General features: G+C 41.8%; 2 protein-coding genes across 5 annotated transcripts; one reads left to right on the top strand and one right to left on the bottom strand.

The window, feature by feature from the left end:
- Window positions 1-2,126: 2,126 nt before the first annotated feature.
- Window positions 2,127-9,218, top strand: notum1b (notum, palmitoleoyl-protein carboxylesterase b). The gene is made up of 11 exons (XM_051384710.1): window positions 2,127-2,872; window positions 3,963-4,015; window positions 4,165-4,260; window positions 4,875-4,935; window positions 5,737-5,795; window positions 6,686-6,788; window positions 6,924-7,115; window positions 7,203-7,300; window positions 7,385-7,532; window positions 7,657-7,704; window positions 8,209-9,218. Exons 1-11 carry the CDS (start codon window positions 2,511-2,513, stop codon window positions 8,540-8,542), a joined length of 1,554 nt encoding a protein of 517 aa, XP_051240670.1. The 5' UTR covers window positions 2,127-2,510; the 3' UTR covers window positions 8,543-9,218.
- A 248-nt stretch (window positions 9,219-9,466) lies between these two features.
- Window positions 9,467-25,086, bottom strand: tmc6b (transmembrane channel-like 6b). 4 transcript variants are annotated; one of them, XM_051384708.1, is made up of 21 exons: window positions 24,907-25,086; window positions 19,892-20,074; window positions 18,961-19,091; window positions 18,403-18,570; window positions 16,734-16,898; window positions 16,530-16,638; window positions 16,348-16,432; window positions 14,747-15,001; window positions 13,886-14,100; window positions 13,638-13,782; window positions 13,259-13,414; window positions 12,691-12,869; window positions 12,514-12,604; window positions 12,306-12,403; window positions 12,014-12,109; window positions 11,852-11,927; window positions 11,282-11,415; window positions 10,603-10,779; window positions 10,332-10,410; window positions 10,142-10,228; window positions 9,467-10,046 (listed from the first exon to the last, which is right to left on the bottom strand). In XM_051384708.1, the coding sequence occupies exons 2-21, from the start codon at window positions 19,945-19,947 to the stop codon at window positions 10,032-10,034; spliced, it is 2,517 nt and encodes an 838-aa protein (XP_051240668.1). In that variant the 5' UTR covers window positions 19,948-20,074; window positions 24,907-25,086; the 3' UTR covers window positions 9,467-10,031. The 4 variants fall into 4 exon arrangements, with proteins under 4 accessions (XP_051240668.1, XP_051240666.1, XP_051240667.1 ...); XM_051384706.1 differs by lacking the exon at window positions 24,907-25,086 and adding an exon at window positions 23,739-23,888; XM_051384707.1 differs by lacking the exon at window positions 24,907-25,086 and adding an exon at window positions 23,433-23,695.
- Window positions 25,087-25,594: the final 508 nt, after the last annotated feature.

The following is a 25,594-nucleotide window of genomic DNA, read 5'->3' as shown; positions in this document are numbered from 1 at the left end:
GCAACAACACGTCCAATCTGTGCCCCATATGGACGACTCCATATTTATATATACCATATATACCATATATACCATATGCAGTTTGACAGATGACCTGCACAGACAGAGAATCAAGGCCATTTTCAGCAAGAATCAAATTAGATCAAAGCTGGAATCAGGCTGGAAAGACAACGTGACATGTGGTGCAAACAGATGGGGAGGTGTGAGGCCAGAGCTTCAGACGACACACAACTGACTGACTGAACACTTCGGCAACATTTAGAGTCAGACTCCACCTGGGAAAGAGAGAGAGAGGTGAATACAGTTCTCAGTTCTGGGGGGAAATTGCCACCGTCTGAATAAACAAACAAACAATCAGTTTCCTTCCTCGCTCAGCAGGCTAGAAACTTCAAAACTGTCTGGATGGAGTGAAAGCACATGCAGGCATCTGTGCTCGGAGTTTGTCGTGTTTTAGGCAACATTTCCACACAAAAGAAACATTTAATCCCTGATTAATGAATGGCAAAATAAAACAATAAAACCCCAAAGCCTATCAAAGTCAGAAAACAAACTATGATCGTATGTTGCTGAATGTCAGACTTACAGATGAATCTTGTTTTAAATACAGATTGAAACAGTTTCAGTGGAAGTGAACTTAAGAAGAGCTTTAAGACTTGAATCAATACATGAGATATTGGATTTCAGAGAGTAAAAAAGTACTTTAGATTAAAATTAGGCAGAAAAACCTTTTTACAAACAGATCAGGAGGCTTTAACCAGACGTCTGGTCTGGTCTTCATTGCCTGATGTCAAGCTGTTATGTGGAAATTCATAATTTAGAGGGAAAAGTAAGTCAAAGTCCCACTGCTTCTAATAATGAGTGCAACCACAGAAAGAAAACTGTGGTTTTGAAGCAGTGTCTCTTTGAACTGTGGGGCAGGCCCCACTGGTGGGGCTTGGAGGCACTGCAGGAGGAGTGTGGATGACCAGTGTGGAGTGAAACTAAGTTGAATGAATATGATTTATGGAGGGAAAATAAACAAACAAGACTCTCACGTAACCTCAACGTGTATCCTTTTTTATTAGCGTCCCCCATAATTTTGGTGGGTGTCAACTTTTCTGGCTTCTGAAGGGGGGCACGCCAGAAAAAGTTTGAGAACCACTGTTTTAAAGTTTAGAGTTGTTGTAACTGGAAATAAAGTTGAAACCTGAAAGTCCCTTGCTCGCATTAGTAATGGAGACGAGTGGCCATCCTGCAGTATTCAGGTTTTCTTGGAGTGAGAGCTCCATGTTTCATGGCATTCACAACCAGCAGTTTTATGAGCTGCTCTGAACCCTCAGTGGGCGCAAACAAAAAGAAAAGGACAGTTACGAAGAGTGTTAAACATGATTAGAGGCTGTGATGCATGAAAAGGCAGAATGTGCTCCACAAACTATATTTGTAAAGGAATAAGAGCTGCAGAAGAAGGAAATGTCCATCTGCTGAAAATGTCCTGATATGGAGCTGTTACATATGAGTAATGGAGAGCTGGTAGCTGTCACACTCACTTCAAATAAAGACAGTAATACAAAGGTTAGATGCAGCAGCTTTAATGACTCATTCAAAACGATGGTCTCAGTAGTAAGTGTTAATTGTGTGTGAGTGTGTGTGTGTGTGTGTGTGTGTGTGTGTGTGTGTGTGTGTGTGTGTTGGTGAGTTAGTGAAACTCAAAGAGAGCTGCATATCTCTGTGTCCACACATGCCACAGTCATGATTTAAAGCCTTCCAGTGACCTTATCTCTCCTACAGACTCCCAGAACTAACTCCTCTCTTCAGGATGAATCTCTTTAGCAGCAACAAACAGAGCGAACTGAGTGTCAGTGGTGTCTGTTGGGCCCCCGCTGCATGGTGTGTGTGACCCTCTGTGGCCCTGTCCGGTTCTCCCCTCACACACCATATTCAATCAAGCACACTTCAAAGGCAGCGTGGTCATATGATGACACAACATCAAAGGGACCGAGTGTATGGACTGAAGGGGCGTGCCAGGCATGCGCGCGCTCTTTTGTGAGACCGACGCCTGCGAGGAGCATCAGCCAACGATAATAACGATTGGACCGCGGGAGTGAGAAGCACGCGGGGCAGGGGGCAGGAAGGGGGCGGAGGGGGGGGACTTCAAATAAATTTCCACTTCGTCCGCAGCTCATGAGGACCTGAACCAAGAGCCAACAGATCTTCGGTGGAGCTGGGCTGGATTCAGGGACTTGTGCGCGCGTAATGACGCGCTGACTGACTGCTGGTTTTAAGACTGAAATAATGTGGGGACTGCACGTGCGTTTGGGGTCCTTTTTTAAAACCAGCTCACCCTCTCTGAAGGCACCATGGAGAACCGTAACCTGCGTTCATTCCGCACACCTCTCATGACCGGTAGCTTCCAACAGGTCTCGGTGCGTCCTCAAGGAACTTTTCTCTTTTCTACCGACTCTTAGGATGTGCTGTGTTTTACTCAGATCCCTTGCGCACACTTAAAAGACGTTTTCCAGTAACAGTTAGACATGCAGAGCCGCGGTTTGGTGAGAAACTCGGCCGCTCTGTCCACGGTGCGCTCCTGCCTGCTGCTGCTCTTCATCCACATGAGCGCTCCGGTGGAGGCGAAGAGAGTGGCCGGCGGCCGGGCGCAGACCCGCCGTGTGCAGCCGCAGCAGCAGCCTCCGGCGCACAGGGAGAGGGTGGAAGGAGCAGAGAGCTTCCCGTTAGACTTCACCGCCGTGGAGGGGAACATGGACAACTTCATGGTGCAGATAAAGAACCTCGCGCAGTCACTGTACCCGTGCTCTGCGCAGAAACTGGATCAAGACATGAAGTTGCACTTTTTGAAAAATGTTTCTGTGACTTGCAATGACGGGTCACCTGCAGGGTGAGTGAACCTTTTGGCACCAATAACTTAGTAACTTGGTAGGTCTGTCTGCGTTATGTATGGCTGTTTGGTTGAAGCCATGAAGGCGCACAGTTGCGCCAAACATCACATTTGCGTTTCTCTGGCGGGTTAGTTTACTTCCCTGCCCCTCAGTCTCTTGTCACTCCGGATGTGATCAAAATGGATCAAAAGGACAAATCAGAGGGATGGCAGCGCGCGAGGAGAGAGAGAGAGAGAGAGAGAGAGAGAGAGAGGTGCGCGCATCCTACAGAGACGCAAATACTTCTATTTTTTATCTTTGCAGATGAGTCTATTTAAATCAGACGGATCAACGTTATTGGGTCTATTAGTTACAATATAAAACTAGACTGATAAATATAAATTACAACAATATTTGAAGACTTGCACTTAATAATTCAGGTGTTCTGAGTTACAGACTAAAACATACATGTTAAGACAAACTCATCTCACTGTAGACCCACAGGGAGCAGGTGTCCATGTCAGACTGCAGACTGACTGACTGTCTGTACACAACTACTTCAAAATAAACCAGTTTATCTTCAATCTCACATGCCTCAAAAGGTGTATTGTGCATGAATACTATCTCATTACCTCTGTATCAGTACTGAGAGCAAATGCAGAGACTTACATTATTTCTAAAGATAAATCTTGAGAACCTAATAATTAAGGTTAGAAAACCAAGACATTACTGGTACACTTTAAATACAGTATAAATTCAATTAACTTTATTATTGGTGATTTACGCTATTAAAGCACTGTGATTGTGTGAGTAAGAAGGAGCTTTCCATGCCACCCATGCTGTTAAGCGTCTGTGTTTCCAACAGCATGATGAGTTTCCTCTGCTCGTGTTTTAAAGAAAATAACCATTTAGAACTCTGAAACTCGCTAAACAGACTCCTGCAGAGATGTTTAGCAGTGCAATCAGAGCCAGATCTTTCATGTCAGGATCAAAGGTAGCATCCCTCCCATGGAGTTGGGGTGTGTGTGTGTGTGTGTGTGTGTGTGTGTGTGTGTGTGCGCGTGCGTGCCTGACACATTCACAGTGATTTGTTTTGCTGTTGGCACTCAGGTACTACATCAAGGAGTCTAAAGGCAGCAAGAGGTGGCTGCTGTTCTTGGAAGGTGAGGATGAACCTGCTAACTACTATACACTAATATGAAATGCAACTCTATGTTACCTGTTAACAAGCTGTGTGTGTGTGTGTGCGTGTGTGTGTGTGTGTGTGTGTGTGTGTGTGTGTGTGTGTGTGTGTGTGTGGTGTGTTGCTCAGGCGGCTGGTACTGTTTCAACAGGCAGACCTGTGACAGCAGGTACGGGACAATGAGGAGACTGATGAGCTCCACCAAGTGGCCACAAACCAGAACAGGTAACAGGACACACATGTTATTTCCTGCGTTGTGTGCAGCGATGCACACATCTCTCCTGCACATACATGCATGAAAGTGTTACCTGCTTTGTGCAGCATTTGCAAACATCTCCTCTACAGAGCTTTACAGAGCTTTCGCTTTCTTCAGTAGAAAAACACCCACTTCCCCCGAATGAAGGAGATTCATAGATTCATGTTTGTGTTTCCTCTTTAGCTGAGTTTGCATTCATCTTTAAAAGTCAAACTCTCTGGTTCTTTCCCTCCAGCCATCAGGGGACTCCTTGTTTGTTTATGACTCTGTGGTGTGTGTGTGTGTGTGTGTGTGTGTGTGTGTGTGTGTGTATACTTTACACTGGTGGCCAGTGCAGCAGCCACAGAGCTCTTTTATGACTGCATGTAATTGCTGACCAAAGCAGGAAAAGTTATTGACTTATTGACCCCCCCCCACACACACACACACACACACACTTACAGTAAACACGCACCTCAACTATTACGTCAAGGGTTGTAATTCTCTCTGGTAGCCTGCGAGATTTGAACCTCTCTTACTCTTGCTGAGGACATTTGTCCAGAAACTGAAGCAAATGTTACATCTTAGCTTCTCTGTTTCACAGGAACAGGAATTCTGTCTCCTCAGCCAGAGGAAAACCCTCACTGGTGGAACGCCAACATGGTGTAAGAACTTGTGTCTCTCTGTATAAGTTAATGCACTCGTGTGTTTTGCTGTTTCTCATTTTTCTTGTTTTCTCCACAATAACTCTTCCTGGGAAAGGAGAAAATAATTGTCAAGAGATTGTCAAGATCCAGTCAATATAAAACTGAGAACCAACTGATGTATAATATCTACAATATGATGCATTGATAGAGTTAATATTATTCACTTACTCAGCTGTACCTGGACCATCTACAAAAGTTAAATACTTCCATATACTTCAAATAGTTTAGCACCCTGAAAGGGGTTATTCCATATAGAAAGTAGAGTGATTCTACTTTAATATTAGGGTATTAAAGGTCCAGTGTGTAACATTTAGGAAGATCTATTGAAAATTAAATTTGCTTTGCTATGAAAGTGGGCTGTGACTCAATGACCATGGGGAAATGTGGGCCCCAAGGCGAAACCTGCTGAAAAACCACTTCTTTAATTTATATGTATCATACAGGACTTTAACTTCAAATTCCAATCGGGTATTTCTACTTTCAGTTACAATGTACAAAGTACCCATAAGACACATATCTTTACTATCTCTGCTGGTATTCATTTAGCCATGTATTATCCTTTCATACATTTCATAATGAAACACTGTCTTTGAATGCAATCTTGTAGTGTTTGTGTTCTGACTACCATCACCCAGTCAGCCTGGCCTTTATTACATCTGTAAAATCTGCTCTGGCTTTTATTTGATTCCAAGCTGTCTCTCTTTCTCTGTCTCCCTGTCTCTCTCTTCCTCTCTCTGTCTCTCTCTCTGTCTCCCGCAGGTTCATCCCATACTGCTCCAGTGATGTGTGGAGTGGAGTCACACCGAAGACAGATCACAGTAAGACACAATAAATCAGTTTGTGAGCTCTGGCTGAGGATATAAAAAGAAAGATCTATTGATTTACTAGCTGTTTAAAGGTAGAGATAAGGAGTGAGAGACAGATTAGGGCTTATAGACAGTGAATTTATGATCTGGAAGCTCATTGTCTCGTTCAGCTTACTGTGCCTTTGTTGTGTGGAAGCTTTTTGATTTGAGCTCTCATGTCAGCTATACATGTTTGAAAATCCTCCATAACTTGGAGCATCTATGACTTATTGAAATGCCTCATTATACTGTTTGTTTTAGACTCTTGGCAGGTTATGAATACCATGACACACAAGCTGTGTGGGTATCCCAGTCTCTGAGTTACAGCACTACAAACCAACCTGCATTATTTCATCCCTTAAAGGTCCAGTGTTTAACATTAAGGAGGATCTATTGACAGACATGGAATCTAATATTCATAACTATGTTTGATTTGTGTATAATCGCCTGAAATCATTATGTTTTTGTTACCTTAGAAGGAGCTGTTTTTATCAGACACAGCAGGCCCTTTCTGCCATATTTCTACAGTAGCCCAGAACGAACAAACCAAACACTGGCTGTAGATAGGGCTGTTGAGTTTTTTGGCCACCATAGGTTCTCCTTAACACAGCTTGCTGTCATTCCCAGGTCATCAAATACAGACGGCAGCGTCTGTTAGTTGCAATCTGAAACTTCACTGCTAGATGCTACTAAATCCTACACACTGGTCCTTTAAATATACCCATTCATTCATTCTTTTGTGTTGGGTGATCACACATGTAGTTTCTAGCTATGACTTGAAAAACTCCCGTTGTCTTACCCCAAGAGTCAGAGCTGTGTCATATGGCTGTATGTTACTAAATAAATAACATTTTTGTTCTCAGGTGATTATGCGTTCATGGGCTCTCTGATCATTAAGGAGGTGGTGAACGAGCTGCTGACAAAAGGTCTGGACAACGCCAAGGTTCTGCTCCTGGCAGGAAGCAGGTCAGTTCAGCATACGTCTGTGTGTGTGTGTGTGTGTGTGTGTGTGTGTGTGTGTGTGTGTGTGTGTGGCCTACCGTATTGTATGTGTGATAGTTGCTCAGTTGCACCCTCTGATCCCACTCTTCCTGCCACCAGTGCGGGCGGTACAGGTGTCCTGGTGAACGTGGACCACGTGGCAGAGCAGCTGCAGTCTCAGGGCTACCAGGGAGTTCAGGTCAGGGGTCTGGCAGACTCCGGATGGTTCCTGGACAACAAACAGTTCAAATTCACAGACTGCCTGGATACCATCAGCTGTGCCCCAACTGAGGGCATAAAGAAAGGCATCAGGTAGGACAGGTGGACAGCTGAAAGGGCAGATGGATGGACTGCTGGGGGATTAAACAGATTTTGTGATGATACTTTGCTGTTGTGCAGGTACTGGGGCGGTTTGGTGCCAGAGAGCTGCAGACAGGCTCACGTGGGAGAGGAGTGGAACTGTTTCTTCGGGTATAAAGTCTACCCCACGTTAAAAAGTGAGTGACTTCTCCACAAGGTAAAGACGGTGGCTGGTGTGTGTCATCTGGTCTGACCTGCAGCACGTCCTCTCTCCTGTCCAGGCCCGGTGTTCGTGGTGCAGTGGCTGTTTGACGAGGCCCAGCTGGCGGTCGACAACATCCACCTGACCGAACACCCCGTCCACGAGGGCCAATGGAGGTACATACAGAACCTGGGACAGGAACTGAGGAGCACACTGCGCGACGTGCCGTAAGACTGACACACACACACACACACACACACACACACACACACACACACGCACACACACAAAATAGAGTGAAGTAAAAAGGGCTGTTTTCTTTACTGTGTGATTCTGTGTTTTTAATGGCAGGGCGATGTTTGCTCCGGCCTGTCTGTCACATGAACTCATTACTAGAACGTAAGTAAATCAAGACTTTTATTATATGATATATCTGCATAGATGTAAATAACTAAATAATACTAAATTGTTTCAAGATACTTTAGACACAGTGTCACTTTTACATACTTTGTCCACCAGAGAGCACTGACAAGTTTTTTTTGGTAGTTAAGCGAAATTTAAGGGGTCCTTATCAAAAAATCCGATGTATGTTATGAGTTTATGTAAATAAATTACTATCAGCCAATCTATCATAGATAGACATTACAGTATAAAACAAAATCTCTCACATTTTATTTCATCATATCGCCCAATCCTAGTGTTACATTTTAATTTAATCCTCATGACAGGACCCATAATCATGTAGAACAATACACAAAGATTGTATGTAAGTACACAATCTGTACATTTTACATTGTAATAACATATATAATCTTTAGTAATGTTTTTGAGAGGATCTGTGAAGTTATCTGTGTTCTTTTTCCTCTGCCTCTGACCCCCTATCTCTGTGTGATGTCCCTGCAGCTACTGGATGGACATTCAGGTGAAAGGCACCTCCCTGCCCAGAGCCCTCCACTGCTGGGACCGCAGCCTCCAAGACAGCAACCACACCAACGGCAGTCACAGCAACCAAAAGCACAAGACTCCACCCATAAGGGGTTGCCCTCTACATTTGATTGACAGCTGCCCGTGGCCACACTGCAATCCCTCCTGCCCGACTATTCGTGACCAGCTGACGGGACAGGAGATGAGTGTGATCCAGTTCCTGAAGCACATGGGCTTTGACGTGCAGAAGATGGCCAAGCAGCAGGGGATGGACCCCAGGACGCTACTGGGCATGCTCAACAACGGGAACTAAGTCGCTTTTCTTTTAAGTGCAGCAGTGTTAATGTAATGTCGGTGAGCTGTTCAGCAAATAAATGGAAGACAAGGAACATGAAAACAGAACTCGAATGAGAAAACTATCAATACCCTCAAAACACCGTCTTCCATGAACGACAAACAAAACACAGCTTTTTAAAAGACTGAACAAAAAGTGCCTGATTGTTGAGTCAAATACAATCAAACCCTAACTGTTGTAATGGGATCACATGCTCTTTGTTTTAAGACATAGACAGATATATACTGTATGTGTTTATTTGTTAGGATCCCCATTAGCTGTGTCCTAAAGCACAGCTAGTCTTGCTGGGGTCCACACTGTAGATATGCTATTATTGTGAGGTGTACACAAATACATAAAACAGGTAGGTACAGTGTGTGTATATATACAGTAAATATGTACCGTACATCATGTCTGTGCAGGTGAAACTGTCATGGTGGTAGTTTTGATGGGAAGGCACTGGACTGTTTTGTGGGGATTTGGTGCTCTCTTCTGTCAATTCTGACTATTACAATCAGAAATCCATCCATGGTGCTGCTGTTTCTACCCTCCACCAAATATGCTGCTTTTTCTCAGTTTGGAATTATAATTTAATGGTTAATATTTACTAATAAAAGGTACAAAGAGTAAGATTATTTCTTTGTTCTCCAGGCTACTTAAGAGTGCTTGTATATTTATTTTTCTACTGAAAATATATTTTATGTCTTACAGTCAGATATGGTGTCTCCATACATTGTACTTTTTTATTTGCATGTTTGTGGGGAAAAAAACTAAAACTGTATGCTGATAGTACAAATCACGTCCATATTGTTTTTCAGGCGGTTGAGTTTGTAACAAATATTTCCTGTGCTGTAGTAGTACCCACACATAACATAAGCACTAATAAATACAAATACAAGCTGATATGATAAAACATAATTTAATCACAAAAGTATGACAATACAGTGGTAATTATCAGCCTAAAGCAAAAAAGGAAAAACTAAGTCCTTTCCAGTATTATCATACTCACACCCACAACATTCAATGTTTATCTACAACATACATACTGATAAAAATATTAAAAAAATTAAAAGCATAAAAAAAACATTTTAGACTACATACATTTTTTTCACCAGAAAACTATATATAAACTTAAAAAAAATTGTTCACAGTTGAGATGAAAAGTGCTTCTATGAGAGATGACTGAAATCTATGAAAACTGATGGCATCAGCTTTAAGATTTTTCAGGTTCCACTGTCTGTATCATTTAACGTCGGCATTTCCTCTATAAACAGCACTGTATAAAGCAGACAGCTTTGTTTCACGTGATATGTCCATTACAATCCTCAACAAATTTTAAATCTACCAAATGCATTTGAATTTGGTCACATATACAGTTGTCCTTCCCTGGCTATAATGGGGTTAAGATCACTCCAGACCTCAGTGCTCAGACAATTGAGGAGCCTTGTCTACTGGAGAGGCTGGGATCTCAGCAGCCTGAGTCCTAGAGGGAAAACAAAACAAAGCACAGGAGGTCAGTGTATACAGATTGTTTTAGCTTCAGGCAAAAAGTGCTGTTGTAGAGCCGCAAAGACCGACCTGACTTGTGAGTCTTCGGGCGGGGGTTCTTTTTTGCTCATGGATAGACTGGAGGCGAGTGATCAGAAACTTCTTATCCTCTCCTTCCTGAGCAGACAGATGAAAAGAGGAAGCAGAGTCATCAAATGTAGCCTGTTTTATCTTTATGACGGCATAGATTGAGAAACATTACTTGTAGGTGATGTCTTACATTTTCTATCTGCTCCTGTAGTAAGTTGATGATCTTCCTTTGACCGTCCACCACCTGACTGTGGAAGTAGATGACTATCCTGAAGGAAAGAAGACGCAGAGTGCATCAGATCAATATAACCAAGACTGACCTCATTAATACAGAAGAAATACCGCACATACTGACTCTAACAGTGGACCAAAACGTCCAACGTCTTTGTTTATGTCTGTCTGTCTGTGTGTGTGTGTGTGTGTGTGTGTGTGTGTGTGTGTGTGTGTGCGTGCACACTCACAGGAAGATACCTGCTCCCAGAAACAGGAAGAGAGGGTTTTCCACCAGGTAGGCGTGAGCCCTGGCCAGCAGGGACAGGTTGGGATTATCTTTTTCCAGTTCTTCCACCCAGCGCTTCCCTGCTTGGAACATCGTTTTGAGCTCGCGAAAGGGACCGCACGACGAGGAGGGTGTGATACTGAGGACAGAAGACCAACACAGTCACACAAGACATTTATTTGATCTTTCTCTGAGGATAATTTGACCGTGGCCCTGGAAAAAATATATATATTTTTGATTGGTGGCCAAGTATCCAATAAAATCTAAAAACAGGAGAGCTCAGAAATACTTCTCATAAACACCTTGATCTAAATCAGTGCCCAAAGTGTATTTTAACTACAGGTATCCATAGCAACAGTACCTCTGCTTGAATATAAGTATGGTATAAGTGTGGTTCTGAGGTGTCCTGATACACAAAATAATGGACTCATCCATTATTTTCACATAGCTGGAAACCTCCTCGTGTGTTATTCACATTTGTTCACGGCCGAGGTGCCCTTGAGCAAGGCAACCAAACCCCGCAAACGTGGCAAGGCCATCACTCCACCATCTCTCTCCCTGTTTGCATGTCCACAAGTGCATGAAGTGTGTATTTTAGCCTGTGTGTGTGTGTGTGTGTGTGTGTGTGTGTGTGTTAGTACCTCCACATTGTGTATGTGACACACACAGAGGCACCGAGGAAGGAGGGGAAGCAGAGGAGGGTGATAAAGATGGTGGTCATCTGGCTGACTCTGTATGGCTTCCGGGGAGCCTGACAGTTCATCATTACACTACTCTATAGGGAGAAAAAACACACAAAGGTCAAAGGTCACTGCTTCCATCACAACTGTCAGAGGAAGTCCACAGAGATTTTGTTATCAATCTACTGTGTCCAAGGTCACAAATTAACTTCAAATGCCAAAAATAAGACATCAGAGAATTAATAACAACTATACTATACAACCAGGATATATATATTAATACATATTAAACAGTGCACAACACGTACTGTATGGTTACTATACTGACACAGTTTATAGACAGTCTGCAAGGATCCGAACTGTTCAAGTGTCCAAAGGTGGCAAAAATCTGAAGCTGTCTAATAGGCTCAGAATTTCTGACAGCACACCACTACAAGGGATCATTTTAACCATAAAGTTAAAAACTTTTGAAAATTTCAGTTTAAGCTTTTATTTTGAGCAATATAACAGGACTGTTTCCCATTTAAGCACCTTCTTGATGTAGAAGAGCAGCAAGAGTTTGATAATCTGCACTGCAGGCAGGAGAGGAGTGAAGAGAACACCTAACCTGAAAAACATAATGTTCACTGTCATTACCCACAAACAAACTGACTTAACATAACAGTGTGTTCATCTGAACATTAAGTTTAATACCAGGCCAACGTCTGTCCATAGATGAGTTCAAGGACGTTCCTTGCGATATCAAACACTGGTTTTCTCCTCCTCTTCAGCACCCTCTCAGAAAACAACCTGCAGACAAAAGAAGAAAAAGTGATATGGTTTAATACAATATAGCAACAGAACAGAAAGAAATGACAAATCAAGAACTTAAGTGAGTTTTTAGGCTCACATGCGGGTAACAAAAAACCTATACTTGACTTATTTGGTGGGACTTTTTCTTATTTACCTTAAACAACAAGGGGAAAGAAAAACATGAATAACCAACCTCCAAAGAAACTCTCCAAACAAGGTGTCTAGTAGAGTAAAGATGAATTCCATAAGTAGGAAGCGATAAAGTTCCTGACCAACAAAACTCTCCCAGCACTGGAGAGAGAGCAGAGTCAGCCATTAAACAAATAATAATCAAGATTATTAATAATCCTCAATGCTGATATGATGAAAATATGAAAGTAAAAATGATTCATTTATGTTACCTTCAGTTTAATACTTGCAGGGTCAGCAGCCACCCGACCCAGCCAGTGGTAGCACAGGACCCCAAGCACACAGACTTTCAACAACAAGTTTCTAGAACACAGACAGCAAACGTTACCAGCCTAAACCATAATCTCTGATACCTGTGAGCTTGCAACATCCAGTCTCCCTGCTCGTACCTGCCGATGGCGACGTATGTGCGTACAGAGGGTGACTCATAGTCCTCCATCCAGGCTGCAAGGTTGAACAGGCCGGGCAGCAGCAGGTTGATGAGGGACACCATGACGGGGAGCGCCAGCAGGCTGGCCTCAAACAACAAAGGGTCCTTGATGGTACTACGAGATCTTTGCTGAAGGTTCTGTTGGGGAGACAGAACGAGAACTAGATGATGTGCTCTTTAGTCACTGCTGATTGTTCTGCCATTTTCTGTCTGTTAGAAATTGTTATGTATTTATTTTTCACACATTTTTGTTATTCTACTGCTTTTAACTATTAGCAGTCATGTTTTGTACAGTGGTTTGTTTGATATACAGAAGCATTACTGATTTGCTTGGACCACAGTCTGACAGTATGGTGCACAGCAGGGGCATACTGTACGTATTCATGGCTGCTGCTTTAATAAACATGAAGACAAAAGACTGTATAACAAGGGACAACAAATACAGCCTGATATCTGAGTGTCTACCAATAAAAACTTTTGAGCCACAGTTAATGCCGACTTTGGACCCTAAAACCACCCCACCTCACCTGGTGCATGTGATCAGAGAAGTAGTAAATAGCAGTCACACAGGCAGCGGTGCTTGCTATGCAGATAGCCCATGCCAGGCCATGAACCAACAGTCTCCACAGCTTCTGACACGCAGTGTTCTTGACATTCTTGTGATTCACCTCTGCTAGCAGCTCCTGGAGAGGGTGGAGGAAGGAGAGACAGAGGGAGATAATTTGAGGGAGGAAAAGGGTGAAAGAGAGGGACAGAGGATGAACATTATGAGGGAAACAGAGGGATAAAGAAGGAAAAGATTTAATTAGATCATCACATTCCTGTGAGCCAATTATGTGACAGAGGAAGAGACAAAAAGAGGAAGGATGTGTTTTTATAAATTAAAGTGTGTGTGTTTACATGTACCTTGAGCTGGGTGCCAATATTCTCAGACATGAGTCTCACAGAGGTTTTCTTAATGACTTTGAAGTCCCAGGAGCAGAAGACCTTTATGGCCAAGATACTGTGAGAGTTGTCGATTCGGAAGCTCTGCCCAAATGACTTTGACATGCTGTTGGGAAATTGAAATTTTAAACCTGTTATGTTAGTATATTTTGCGTTTGGATGCACATTTTGACCTTCTTTAAAAAAAAAAAAAAAAAAACACTCCATACCTGTAAACAAGGATGATACATGTGATGAAGAAAGCCACTCCTATGGTGAAGAAGTATGCAAGCGGCATGTTGTAAGAGTGGTGCTTCGACACACAGTCCAACCTGGTACCATTGGACACAGAGACATTCTGCCCCCCAACATCATCCCTGCAGCTCTTATGCAGTGTGTAGTTACAGTAGTATCCATAGTACATCACTGTGTCTGAGAAATAGCCCTGAGACAAAAGGAGATCGAGAGAGAAAGAGATTTTTTTTACTTTTCAGACATGTTTAAAGACACACACACACATATATATATATATATATGTATATATATATATAAATAAAAAAGACAAAATATGAAGACAAATATAAAAATCTTCAAAATAAAACTACTGAATCTGTGAATATGGAAATCTTTTTAATATTTAAAGTTTAGCGGTTGAACACAAAACATCACCGAGTACATTCTCACTGTTTGTGCACTGGAGGTTTCAGGTTTCCACATCAGACTTGTGCAAGTTGTACTTTGAACCAAAACTTTCAAAACTAGGTGTGGGACACTAGAGAAACATTCCCGCTTCAGCAGATGAATGTGAAACTAGCCATCTAGCACCAAACATTCTGCACAGTGAAGTATGGAAGTATTCAAGTGAAGGAACAATAAGCAAAACAATGCATTAGCGTGGAGGGCTTTAATTCCAGCTGTTTAAAGATGGCTTTGTTATTGGAATCTCATCATATATATATATATACACACACACACACACACACACACACACACACACACACACACACACACACACACACATATCAAGGATGTGGTGAGTGTGGCCTCATAGTGTGTGAAAGCTGTTAATAGTACCACAGCACACAGCTTACCGCTCCGGTGAGGAGCTCCAGTCCAGAGAAGTTTCTCTCTGCAGGGAGCACTGGAGGGTGCACTGCCTGAGGCAGCACCAGGAACGCACCCGTCACAAGGAACAGGAAGATGTTGAAGAAGAGTAGGGTCTTGAGAAAGAGGAAGTATGAGAGGACACCAGTGCCGAAACGTCCACTCACTCTCTTGAGTGCCACTTGCCACAGCTGGAGGGAGTGCAGGAAGGACAGCCAGCTGTACCAACTCTGTCTGGCAGCCTGGGACGAGAAAGGGGGGGAAAAATTGCAGTAATCGTTTGTTTTTATATTGCATTATATATTATTATTTAAGAAAAGATGATGACTGCCTACAATATTATATGTAACATGTCAACAGCCTATTAGTTTGGTTAGGTTTAGACACAAAAAACATCTTGGTTAGAGTATGTTCATGAATTGTCACATATACTAGATCACCTGTTAAACATCTTCAGACAAACAGAAAAAGTTGAAATGTTACAAATACTTTATAAACTATCTGTAGGCAGAAAAAGGAAACAGAGACACGGAAACGTATCCATGTTCTACTAAAAATGACTCACAATGCAGCAGTGCAACCCTAGGATAAGTGTACACATGTGTTTGTCGTTTAGCTTTTAAGAGTATTAAATCTGACTCACACTCTCAGACCTGTATATGCTTGGGCAACAAAGCGATTACACTGCCTTCATGACAACAGCTACAGGAAATACCCACTGACATCCAATCACAGCCTTAGAGGGGAATGTGTTGTGCTCTCTTTTTTGTGTGTTTCTGTGTCCCATATTATAAGATATATATAGAATAAATATATTATATTAATTTACATTTGTTTAAGAACTCACAGGAAACCTGAAGTATACATTTCATCAACAATGTCCTCAACAGGAACAATCATGAGGTCATTATGTCTAGACAGATGTGATGTGGTTGGGAACACAAACCGAAAGTGTGTACAAAGGACAAAGGCAAGTACTCAATCAAACTACCTGTCAGTCAATCAAATGTGCCTCTTTGTTACTATGCAGACAGTAAGCATCTACACCTATGCTTCTCTACACCTTAATCTGCTTTAGGGCTGGTTGGTAGTGCTGGGCAGTTTTAATTTACTGTATGATATTGATTCTTTATATACGGCCATACTGATGCATAGCTGAAACAACTGCTGTAACTACTGCTGTAACTCTTCAATAGGCAGCAATATTTAAAAAAATATTTTTGCTGTGAAGAGCGCTACAGTCACTGCAAGCTTTTTAGCGTATATTGAGAGGGTTTAAGGTTTTTTTATAATATTTTGTTAGAAAAGGAAGCAATGTTTAAATTGTTGGCATTTTTAAGTTCTGTTATTGTATTGCAAAATAAAATGATACAGCTTCTAAAAGGACCTTGTGGTGAGACTGTTTTGGCTGTTTCCAAAGTCAAGAATGATCTTTCAGTCCCAGCACTTATATTGTCTGCCTGATTAATAATGGGGAAGCTAGAAATACAAACTGTTACAGTATCTAGATACACTGTCAAAGGTTAAATGACTTCTGGGGAAAAAAATAGAAAACAGAAAGATGTTTCTGGTGGTGTAAGTGACTTACAATGATTATGTAATATTTGAGTCTACTGCAACAGGGGAGCTTGCTGCTTGAAAGTGTGCGTTTCTCTTTTTGCAGCGCCAACATCCTGTAGACAGGGAGACAAAGAGAGACGTTCAGACTAATGCAAAAAAAAAAAAAAAAAAACACAATCTAGGAATGATGAGAGCAAGGACCACATCTACCTGAGGTCACTCTTCTCAGCCACACTGAGAGGCATCGCTCGGAGCATCCGGACTCTGTCACTCACTGACAGGTTCTGCAGGTTGTTCACCAAACGTTCCCTCTTACTCACTGTAGCACACACAGGGGCAGTGTTGATTACATTATAAACTGATCAAACAAGGATGAGTATTTACTTTAGTGTCTTATCAGTGCATTCTCCTCACCCTCTGTGCCCTCCGCGTCTATACTGTCGGCCTCCATGCCGTAGCCTCGTATGCTCGGTCTGGCTGAGCGGGAGAAGTCTCGGATGGCGGGTCTGCTCTGTCTGCGTCTCCGAAGCTGCATGGTCCTGTTGTAGTACTGAGAGATGATGGCTCCCCTGCTGCGGCCTGCCAGAGAAAGAGGATCGGACTGTTCAGAGATAGGATCAGCAGCATTTACAACACTGAATACTAAAGCTTCTTTTTGCACCTAAAGATAATGGCTTCAGGATATGTCACTTATATCTTTTCTTAAGTTTTAGTTGAAATAACCATCTCATGATTAAATGTGTCAGATCTGCATCAGCACTGAAATTGAAATGTCACCATATAAAAGAATCAAGGGAAGAACAAGAGCAACACATTAAAGTAAAGCTATGAGTAAATGACTTTATGTGCCTGAATGCAGAAGGGAACTGAACTGAAAGATAAGCAGTCACCTCCCACTTAAGTTTCCCGTGCTAAAAGCCAAATCAGCAGATATATCATGTGGCACAGCTAAATAAATCAGACAACGGCTATCGAGCCATCTTTATCAACAAGCTGAGGCCAGGACAGGAAGATGACAGACACACTGCTTCCCTATGAAACTCTCAACTGAAACATCTGTTTTTATCTGTTACACCGTAGCTCACAGTACACATGTGGCACACAACACCACTACAGCCAGGTGTTCAGGTTCCACTAAACCAACCCATGCTAATACAGTAACTTACTTTCTTGGTTTTGTATGGTACTATAAAGGCACTTTCATGAGAATGACAGCCACTAAATCCAAACAGATAAGGTCTAGCGCGTACTCCTTATAAAGTTACAGACATCATTTACCCAACAATTCCTGACAAGTTGAATAACCGGTCCCAAACATTCCCTGGCAAGCAGCAGCCTACAGCAGCAGTCTGCTGTGCCATCAAATCTCACTCTATACTAAGGCTGCTCAATTAATCAAAATTTGATCATGATTACGATTTTGGGGCCAAACGATCTCAAAACTAATAAAATCGTGAGGAAACGATTTTCTTTTCATTTTCTGTTGTGCAACGTTGTATAGAAAAAAGCTGTGTCCCAATTCAGGGGCTGCATCCCTGAAGCCACAGTCTGCGTATTTCGCACATGCGTATTTCCGTCCCTTCCCCACAGCATGCACTGCACATGAGTCAGTCACGTTGTTTTCGTTGGAACAGGTAACGCATAACAGTAACAGGTAATTTCAAATGTTGTGACAGTGCACTAAAATTTGAGAGCACAAATTGTTTTTCTATGGCTTATCTTTTGTGTGTTATTTTATTTTATTTAACTTTTTGTAGCGATTGCAAGAGTGCACTATGACTGTCAATGTAAAAAGGAGACTTAAAAATGTTTATGGGGAAAGGAAAGTGTAACTGAGGACTTCCTTGCAAAGTGTTTTTGACAAATGTCCAATAAATGCAGCATGTTTCTGAAGTTTAAAAAAAATAATCGTTTGAAAAATAATCGTTTGAATCGTGATTTCAATTTTGACCCAAATAATCGTGATTATGATTTTTTCCATAATCGAGCAGCCCTACTCTATACTATACTAAACCACTCAATAATAATCCCTCTGTATGACATCCCTGCATCAGTAGTATCACAGGCCTTCTGCAGGACTCACCAATGGTGCGACTGGGCATAGAGGACAGGACCTTCATGGTGGCAGAGGACCAGCGTTCACCTATGAGGGGGTCTGTCTGTGTTTCATCATCCTCCCATTCCATGTCTCTTCGCACCTGCCTACTTCCTCTAAACTCATGTCCAGGGCTGGACAGGTAGCCTACATCATCTGTGGAATTAAAATAAAATAAAAAACACATGAAAAATACTGCTTCTGCTGGGAAAGACATTAATTGATTAAACATTTTTAACCTCAACATCTATAATTAGATGATTTTGTGGATAGACACAAAACATTTTTGAGTTGACTTTTGTTGATATGGTCATGATGACCAACAAAAACCCAAAACTGATTTTAAGTTAAATGAATTCAAAAAGTGTAGCAATTAATTATTTTGTAGCTCTTATGAGCAGAAAATGCCATTTAAGCCATCTCACAATATGACTATAATCCCTGATACCTAGTCTTACATCCCAATATTAAAATCATATTCACATAATACCTAGCTTTTGTACAAATTCAGCCCTCCACATGCAGACATGTTCAAACACAAAGTACCTCGACCCTCCTCATCCAGGTCTCTCTGGAGCTGCTGCAGCTCGAAGGCTTCGGACGGTCCTCCATTCTGACTCTGCTCTGCTATCAGCTGGCTGAATGAGTCGTGAACACCTTCCTCGTCTATTGGACTCCTGACAGAGGGACACGTGGATATTAGGACAGATACAAAGACAGAGGGTGATACGGGCTCAGAAACACAGGTTTGAATCAAAGACACAATCACAGATCCAGTGTGTTCTGAGGACTGACAACGCTAGAGATAAAACGCAATGACCTTCTGACTCACTCAGCAGTAGTCTCGTGGGGGGAAACTGCAATCAAACAACCCAGGAAGAGTCTATGATGTCATTTACATTTATTTGTGAGGAGTGCAGCTCAGACTGCCTTCTGTGTCACCCTCTTCCGGCACTATCTACATGTACTGTAAGTCAAAGCAGACTGGACTGACTGTTTTTGTCTTAAAGCAGGACAAGAAAAACAAGAAAACACAGCGAGTCCAGTTCCCTTTGACTTAGTACTTTTACACAGACAGCACAGGAAGAGGGCCACATAGGGGCCAATCAGGTCTGTACTGTTTTCAAAGATTCCTTCACATAGAGACACACTGTATGCAAACACACGCACATATTCAAACATAATTTCAAACAAACAGATACAAGCCTTTTTTATGAAGACAATGAAGTGGTCACATGGATTAAAAACATAAATGAAAGCCCTAGGACAATGTGCATTATGATCTGCCTTTCCGTTTAGTGTCTAACAATACATCAAAGAGCACAGCTAATCTCCTCCTCTTAGTTCCTCATTTTCCTCATAACCTTTGTGTAGCGAAGTACAGTAGCGCTAAGTAAGCTGACAGCTTGAAACAACAAATAAAGCAGGAAAACTGAGAGAGAAAACAGGAGGAACATAGAACTACTAAAACCCTTACTCCAGTCCAGCTTCTACGAGAGGGTGGTTCAGGTCAAAGTTAACATTTCGAGCCATTCTTCTTCTCCTCTGTCTGTCTCGATCTGTCCGGCCGTCGGTCTCTTTGTCGACCAATCACAGAGGGATCATGCCCTCACCTGCTCAGACCTGCGCTCCACTCCCACCATGGTGTTTATTCGTCTACCTGAGAGAGGAGGGGAAAAATGAAGGGGAGGCGGGGCAGTGGGAAGTGAGTGAGTTAGACGTAAGGGAAAAATGCCAGCAGACCAACTTGGAATTTCAAAGCTCTTGTCATGTTACAGCTTGTCCGGCACACACTTCTGACTGCACAGAGGAAACCAAACTTGAGAGCTGTCTGTGGCTCTTTGAACCTCTTGTCCCATTTACACTTTGCATTAATATGTTTTGTGATCTGTATCTGGATAAAAGTGTAAATAGGATCTTATATAACTACCGAAGGCCACAGGAAAAAACAACTTCAAATGTTGCTGTTTAAGATATTATTCATCCATTTTTGCACGCTGCCGTTATTCACTGCCCTTTCCGATCAATGCCAAGTGACATGGATAACGTCCTTTTGTCCAGACTCATGAGAGCTCCATTGTGGCACTGCTTGTGATGAGGGTTGTGGTCAGAGTCATATGGCAAAGTGTCACCAATCAAATGAATATTCATGGTCAAACACAGAATGATGCATTGTCAGTGTGTCATATGGGAGGTTTTAGAGGAAGCGTGTTAGTTCCTGTGTGTTTGTGTGCATTTTAAAGGCCTTTACTTCAGCCCAAACACCTGTCCTCGGTTATGTGCAACAACTGCATATAAACTTTCATCCCAGACCCCGAGGGGACATGTCCTGTTGTTTTAAAACATCATCACAGACGTCATAAAATTAAACATTAGTGAAGTGTTTAGGATTTCAAAGAAATTGAATCCAGATATTCATTAGTGACTAATAAAACCTCTTCAGCAGATTTATCCAAGCCTGTCGTGTTGAAGCAGGGCAGAGACTAAAAACTATAAATTCTGCTTAATAGTTGCTCTTTGGAGACTATAGTTGGCCATAAAAACATACATCATCAAGATAACATATATCCACATAAACAGATGGATTACTTTAGTTTCACTTTTAGGGTGACTGAATTTGCCATAATATTTATACTGGCTCTCTCTTTGATATCTTTGGGTTTGGTCATTGTGGGCAATTAGGCAAATCAATTAGCAGTACTTTTTATCAAAATTATACATTTTTGTTAAACTAATATGATGAAGTATTTAAGTGCCTGGATTGGCCAAAAACAGCCAACCCCATTTTTTCACTGCATGCAGCTCAAAAGAAGGGAGGGCAATATAGAAAAAAATATTTTTAGTGTTGTCTAAAAATTTCATCATAATCAGTTATTTGGAAAGACAACAAATGACAACACTGAATTAAGAACCGGCAGCCCTAATAGAAAGGATGCTGAAAAGAGCTTAGTTCATTTTAATCATTGGATGTCTTTAGGATAAGGAAACAGCTTTTTTCAGAAGCAGGAAAACAGCCTGAATTATCACCAAAGAGGAATATCTGGTCCAACTGTGCAACATGTTAGAAGTTCACTGTAATGTAGGTTGCAAAAAACCTCTGATCCACTTCCTGTTTACATGCACCCACTTCAGAAACAGTTCCAAATATTGATGTGACTCTCGAGACTGTGTATGCTCTTGTGAGAACATCTGAAGGTTGGTGGTTTTGTAAGGGTTTGATACTCTGCAGTATAAAGGAGTATTTCTCCTGCATGTAGATATACATAGAGCTTGATCCCACAGACATCCAGTAAGCTCACCATTCAACAAACTGCACACAGACCTAAGAGGTAAATGAGAGTTAGTCTTGTCTCGTCTCATACTGAACTATTGCTCAACCACCACCAAGCTGGGGAGCCCAGTTCCCACAACACCACTACCAATAACACACGCACTCATGTTCGCCCGGGAGCTTACAATAAAAGCATCCTCCACATCACAGATAAGAGTAGTTGGCTGTGTCTGTTTAATGTGAGTGCTGTCTGTAATGAGTCCTGGGTGAATGACAACATATAGGACAATATGTGATGAGTTCAATCATAGCACAACAGAGACATGGACTTCTGCTTGGTGCGGAGGTGTTTCTGGGTCTTGTCTTGAGTGAAAATTATGTCAGCTGTGTGCATACACCAGGGTGTAGCTCTGAATGTCAGCCAACACAATGACTAAATGACTGAACGGCTCAAAAATGCCCTTCTACCACCATCAACCTTGCTCCGTCTCTTGAGCTCTTTCTTTTCGGGCCCCGTTACAGCAATCTACCGCACACATCTGCTCCTTTCCCTCTCTCTCAAACATACTTTTCTCATTAGTTGAGGTTTCCAGGATCATGTTACAATTTCCCCATCCAATCCCATTTCATATATGTGTTTAGTTTGAGTTAAATGTTCTCAGTTGTGCAGGGCATTGTATAGCAAACACAATGGCTTTATGCACCACTGCCTTACTGGGGTGGCTGCTCATTCTCTAACATTGTGCATTTTAGACCCGTAGTGACTCTTTATGTCTTAATTTAACATGTATATGTGATTACAAATTTTGAAGCAGTCTTGTGAGACTGTAAAGCAGGATATTGTGAGGGTGGGACACACAGCACAGTCTTGACAGGGGGTCAGGGTTGAGCTGCACTACTGCCAAATAAAATATACTTGGAAAACAAAGTAGGGGTTAACAGAATACAGACTGGTCCAAAATGAGTTTAAGTTGGGTTACAAGTTAATGAGAGAACACAGTTCCACAAAAAAGGAAATAAGCAGTATGAAACCAGGACAAAAAGTTCACTAGAGCTACAAGAAGTACAGAGGAGCGGTATAATCTAGATACAAGGATCCCTGTCCACAAATAAAAACACCACATAAGGGGGGGGCATTTTCCACTGGCAAGAAAGCAGAAGGCAGTTATTAGCAGATATGAGGGTTAGACATAGGGATAAAGGGAAGGGAGGGCAATCTATCCACCCTGACAGTTTCAACAACTGCATGACAACCAGTACCCAGAGAGCTGAGCCCAACAGAGGAAGCAGGGAGGCATAAAGTTACAGTAAACATGGCAGCAGAGATACTTGGATATAACTTTTAATACAAAACAAACTATTCACTACTTACTTACGAAGGCAGATATTAAACTGAGAACAGTAACAGGATACTGGCAGAGGGGATTAAGGCAGACAAAAGAGAAAAATGTGCATTCAAAGGAGTGTCTCTACCAGTCAGCCAGGCACTGTACACACACAGTTCCTCTGTTGTTGCACTCTGGGGCCCATAACACTGCAAGCCTCACCGCCAAAGGACACCAAATTATAGGTTCAATGTTGGATACTTGACAGGCACTGAAAGCCCCGATGGTAAAACACACAGATGTGGCACACACTGGAAAAATATCCTATCTACCTCCCTATTTATCGATCTGTGTTCATATGCCTAAAGTTTATGATATATGAGAAAGCGAAAAGAGAAAGAGTTCAGGTTTCTACAACAAACCTCCCTGTGGTGGCTCGAAAGACGACAAAAGCTCAGAGATTGTCTGAGAGTACTGCTTCAGGCTGAATGAACTCACAGCTCACGTCAAGTACCGCCGTCTGTTCCCTTTAAAGACACCGACCTCTGCTGTGCAGTCTGTTGTCGACGGAGAGCTCGTCAACCTGTCAGTGACTTTAATTAAACTGACAACATTTTACTTTGGAGGGGCCAACGAACCGGCGGCTCCACTAAATCTTGAAGTAGTTAAAATAAAACTCAAACACAGCTTAAAAATTGTCCAAAGAGAGGCAACTAGTGTCCACTCACCCGTTCAGCGACTTCACCGACCACTCAGTCAAAATACACTGCACGCGCTAACGGACAGCGGCGGGACGAACCATTTTGTCGGAGGGATGTTGCGTTTTGTACTTTTTCAACAGTAAGACCGAGAGCTATCAGCGTTCAGTGAGACAGTCACAGTTATCGGGTTAAACTTCGTCTTGCTTTCCAAAAATCAACATCAAACTGGCCCGCTTTTTATCGGCATGACCCTCTGCTGATGATGGGGTAACGTAAATGCGACCCCCGCTGAGTTAGCTCTCTTGGTTCAGTCCTATTCAAGCTCGAAATTCTTCTGCTGTTGTTTGTCTGCTTAAACAATGCAGAGGTACACACACACACACACACACACACACACACACACACACACACACACACACGTGTTAACCTGATATATGGAGGCGATCAGTGTTATTTTCAGTGTTTTAATTAAATCACAGAAATGGTTACGTGACCTTTTAAAGGGTGAGTCAATCAATTCAGTCTACACTGAAAGTAAAAATGAACTGGAAATAGAGTAAGACATTGCATAACACATCTGTTGAAGATAGATGGTCAAGCCTAAAAAGGTAATACAAACAGTATGCTACAACAAGTAACCTCCTACTGTACACAAAGCTACAAGTGTATTGGCCCGCCCTCTTGACTCACCTGCACATAGCTCACCTGGCCACACCCAGGCTATCTCTAATAACCAGTGAGTGAGGTTGTTTGCAGACGGACATGCTTCACCTTACACATTTATTTTACTTCACTGCCAAGTAAAAAGGCCAAAGCTAAAAGGGTTTAAAGAAAATTCATAAACTAGTCAATGATTATATGTGTGACATTTTGCTGCTCCTGGTGTTTTTGTTGACATGTCACAGTAGGAGAAGTACATATGTAAACATTATGCACATGCTAGTATGAATTTTGCATACTGGCTCAGTGTCACACTGTCATGTATTACTGGAACACAAGTGCTGTTCCTTCCTATTTTAACCCATAATTCATCTGTTATTCACATGCTTTATGTTTCACCTATGAAGCGACGTTGTTTTTTTAACATTTGAAGTAAAACCTGATGTGTCCATAAGTTCCTGGTAATGGCAGTGTAGAAGATTGTCTAATCAAACAGTAGAAAGTGAGTTAGTAGAGTTAAAAGTTATCAACATACCTGGTTGTGTTTCGACATGTCCAAACAGGGGCACAGGTCTTACTTAATGTATACATGTAACCACTAGCATTAGGTGAAATAGAAACACAAAATGTACTCGCTGCAACTTGCTGCAGTAGGTAACTTTTATAAAAATAACTTTATTATTATTAATTTTTCTTTTTGCTGAAGTTTGGACTATATCCTGACAGTAGTACATGAGACAGATCATCTGTGAAAAAATCTGGTTCCTCTGGTCCTCCGAGTGCTCCTAATGGCAAGAATCTGCCGTACTTAAACCAAATGAGGAGCACTAAGAGGAGGCGGGGTAAATCTCATGTATGTCTGTTAGAAATAAAGTGACAGTTTCAGCAAATATGACAAAAACTGTAGTTCTCTAAAAGTTACCTACTGTAGCTTTAAGTACAGTTTTTAGGTACTGGAGTATTTGCATTTTTTTTGCAGTTTATTTGACAGCTGATACTACAGAAACTGGTTACTTTAAACAACATCATATTTATTTAAGCTGAAAAATATATATAATGGTATATGATGCATTGATAAAGATAAATATTAAAATATTAACCAACAACAGAGTCATACAAAATGATCTCAAACCAGCTATAACATAAAATGCGACATAAATATGTACTTGTACTTACGTGAAACGTTGAATGCAGGACTTTTACTTGTAGTGGAGTGTTTTTAT

Source organism: Dicentrarchus labrax, unplaced genomic scaffold, assembly GCF_905237075.1.
Source record: "Dicentrarchus labrax unplaced genomic scaffold, dlabrax2021, whole genome shotgun sequence".
NCBI lineage: Eukaryota > Metazoa > Chordata > Actinopteri > Moronidae > Dicentrarchus > Dicentrarchus labrax.
This window is presented reverse-complemented; position numbering and strand designations above follow the sequence as displayed.

Excerpts from the sequence above, each read along its gene's own strand:
- notum1b (XM_051384710.1), top strand. The coding sequence starts at position 2,511 with ATGCAGAGCCGCGGTTTGGTGAGAAACTCGGCCGCTCTGTCCACGGTG. Across the intron at positions 5,796-6,685 it reads CACACCGAAGACAGATCACA|GTGATTATGCGTTCATGGGC; the intron begins GTAAGACACAAT and ends TTTTGTTCTCAG. Across the intron at positions 7,533-7,656 it reads AGCACACTGCGCGACGTGCC|GGCGATGTTTGCTCCGGCCT; the intron begins GTAAGACTGACA and ends TTTTAATGGCAG.
- tmc6b (XM_051384708.1), bottom strand. The coding sequence starts at position 19,947 with ATGGCTCGAAATGTTAACTTTGACCTGAACCACCCTCTCGTAGAAGCT. Across the intron at positions 18,571-18,960 it reads CCTGGATGAGGAGGGTCGAG|ATGATGTAGGCTACCTGTCC; the intron begins GTACTTTGTGTT and ends TTAATTCCACAG. Across the intron at positions 11,416-11,851 it reads TGCTCTTCTACATCAAGAAG|AGTAGTGTAATGATGAACTG; the intron begins GTGCTTAAATGG and ends TTCTCCCTATAG.